The 1,820-nt window shown below is 35.5% G+C and overlaps 1 protein-coding gene across 1 annotated transcript in view; it reads left to right on the plus strand.

Moving 5' to 3' along the window:
- LOC103461766 (heat shock 70 kDa protein 12A-like) overlaps positions 1 to 1,572 on the plus strand; it is a 3,608-nt gene extending 2,036 nt beyond the window's left edge. The window contains exons 2-5 of the mRNA XM_008404119.1: positions 37 to 143; positions 222 to 446; positions 525 to 696; positions 989 to 1,572. Of these exons, the coding sequence (XP_008402341.1) occupies positions 37 to 143; positions 222 to 446; positions 525 to 696; positions 989 to 1,572 (1,088 nt within the window). The remainder of the gene's footprint in view (positions 1 to 36; positions 144 to 221; positions 447 to 524; positions 697 to 988) is intronic.
- The last annotated feature ends 248 nt before the right edge of the window (positions 1,573 to 1,820 follow it).

The following is a 1,820-nucleotide window of genomic DNA, read 5'->3' on the forward strand; positions in this document are numbered from 1 at the left end:
TTTTGTACCAGGGTTCCTTAGATTAGTGTTAGCCAGGATTTATCAGCTTTGGTTATGAAGCTAAACAAAGTTATTTATCAATAAGTGGTCAACAAGCAAGAGGCATGTTCTTTTTTGACTGCTTCAAGTTCCTCCATAGGAATGTGAGTATTTTTTTTATTACAGAATAAAATCTTTACTATGAAATGAATAATTACTTAACTTTTTCAATGTACTTACAGAATTTTATCAAGACTCTACATATTAAATCAGTCAATGGAAAGGAAATGAAAGCTCTGAAGGTTTTTACCGAAGCTTTAAGATTCTTGAAAGATGATGTTCTGAAAACCATCAATGAAAATATTACAGGAATGAAGTTCACAGCCTCTGATTTCACCTGGGTTCTGACTGTTCCTGACTCCTGTGATCCTTCAGCTAAACCCTTCATGAGAGGAGCAGCAATTCAGGTAACATAATGTTAACAAGCTGAAGTGACAAGAAATAAACATACTTACAAACTTTTAGAGACATTTTTTCTCTCTCAGGCAGGTATTGTAACAGATGGAAACACAGATAACCTGATCTTCGCTCTAGAATCAGAAGCAGCTTTAGCCTGGTGTAAGAAGCTTCCAGCTGATGGTTTCATCACAGAAACCAGAATAAATCTGCATGATCTCCGCTCTCCAGAAGACCAACACATTGTTATTATTGCTGAAGGTAGTTTGTGTTCTGACCTTATTTTAAACAAATCTTGTTTTTACACATAAAAGATTTTGATTCAATTTAAATGAATTGATTTGTTAAAACAAAAATCCTCCAGAGATGGAGGCTAAACTTAATTAAACATCAGTAAATGATACAAAATATGGATGGACAGACGAACAGATCACAGTTACCATCTCTTCAAGTCAACTGCAGATCATTGAACTTCTCTTGTTCCTGGAATGATGTGTTTTTTCTGTTTTAACTGAGAGTGTTGGTCTTGTGTTGATCACTTTCTCTGTTACAGATGAAAACATTGACTTTGCTGTTCATGAAGACCTGCAAGGAGGAAGGTTGAAGATGCTGCATAGATCCTCTGTGAATGATCTGGGAGGAAAAAGTGTTGATGGAAAATATAAAGAATTCCTCAGGGAAATTTTCACTGATGGAGTCTGGGATGAATATGAAAAAAACTATCCCACTGAGGTTCAGAGGATGATGTATGAATTTTCCCTTTTAAAGAAAGGGGATGGAGATATTCAGTTCTGCTGTCCATTTAATCTGGGGACGCTAGCTTGTAAACACCAAAACATAGAACAGTTATTTGAAGGAGTAGAAGGAGCATCCTGGAATGAAGGATTAATCAAAATATCTAGAAATAAACTGAGGTCGTTTTTTGCTCAAAGCCTGCAGGGAATCACTCATAATGTCAGAAAAATCATCAACAAAGGTTTCAACATTGGCTGCATTTGGCTAGTTGGGGAATTTGCTCAATGTGTAATTTTAAGGAAACACATTACTGATGAGTTTATGGAGGTTTGTAAAGTTCTGTGTCCATTTAGGCCCAGAGAATCAATCCTGAATGGAGCTGTAATGCTAGGACAACATTAGACATGGAGACAGTTTCTGAAAAGTTCCTTCACTTATGGAATTGGTGTCTCTGACAGGTTTGATGAATTAAAGCACAAACCTTAATTCAGCCATATTACATGTAAACCAATATATGGAGCTGTGTCTTTATGATTCAGATGTATTAGATATTTTATATGCATTTCTTAGGGAACCATTGAGCTAACATATACTGATAATGATCTTCTAGAGAAATTAAAGTGTTACTGGTGATATTTGACTGTTATTGT

Source organism: Poecilia reticulata, linkage group LG2 (assembly GCF_000633615.1).
Source record: "Poecilia reticulata strain Guanapo linkage group LG2, Guppy_female_1.0+MT, whole genome shotgun sequence".
Lineage (NCBI taxonomy): Eukaryota > Metazoa > Chordata > Actinopteri > Cyprinodontiformes > Poeciliidae > Poecilia > Poecilia reticulata.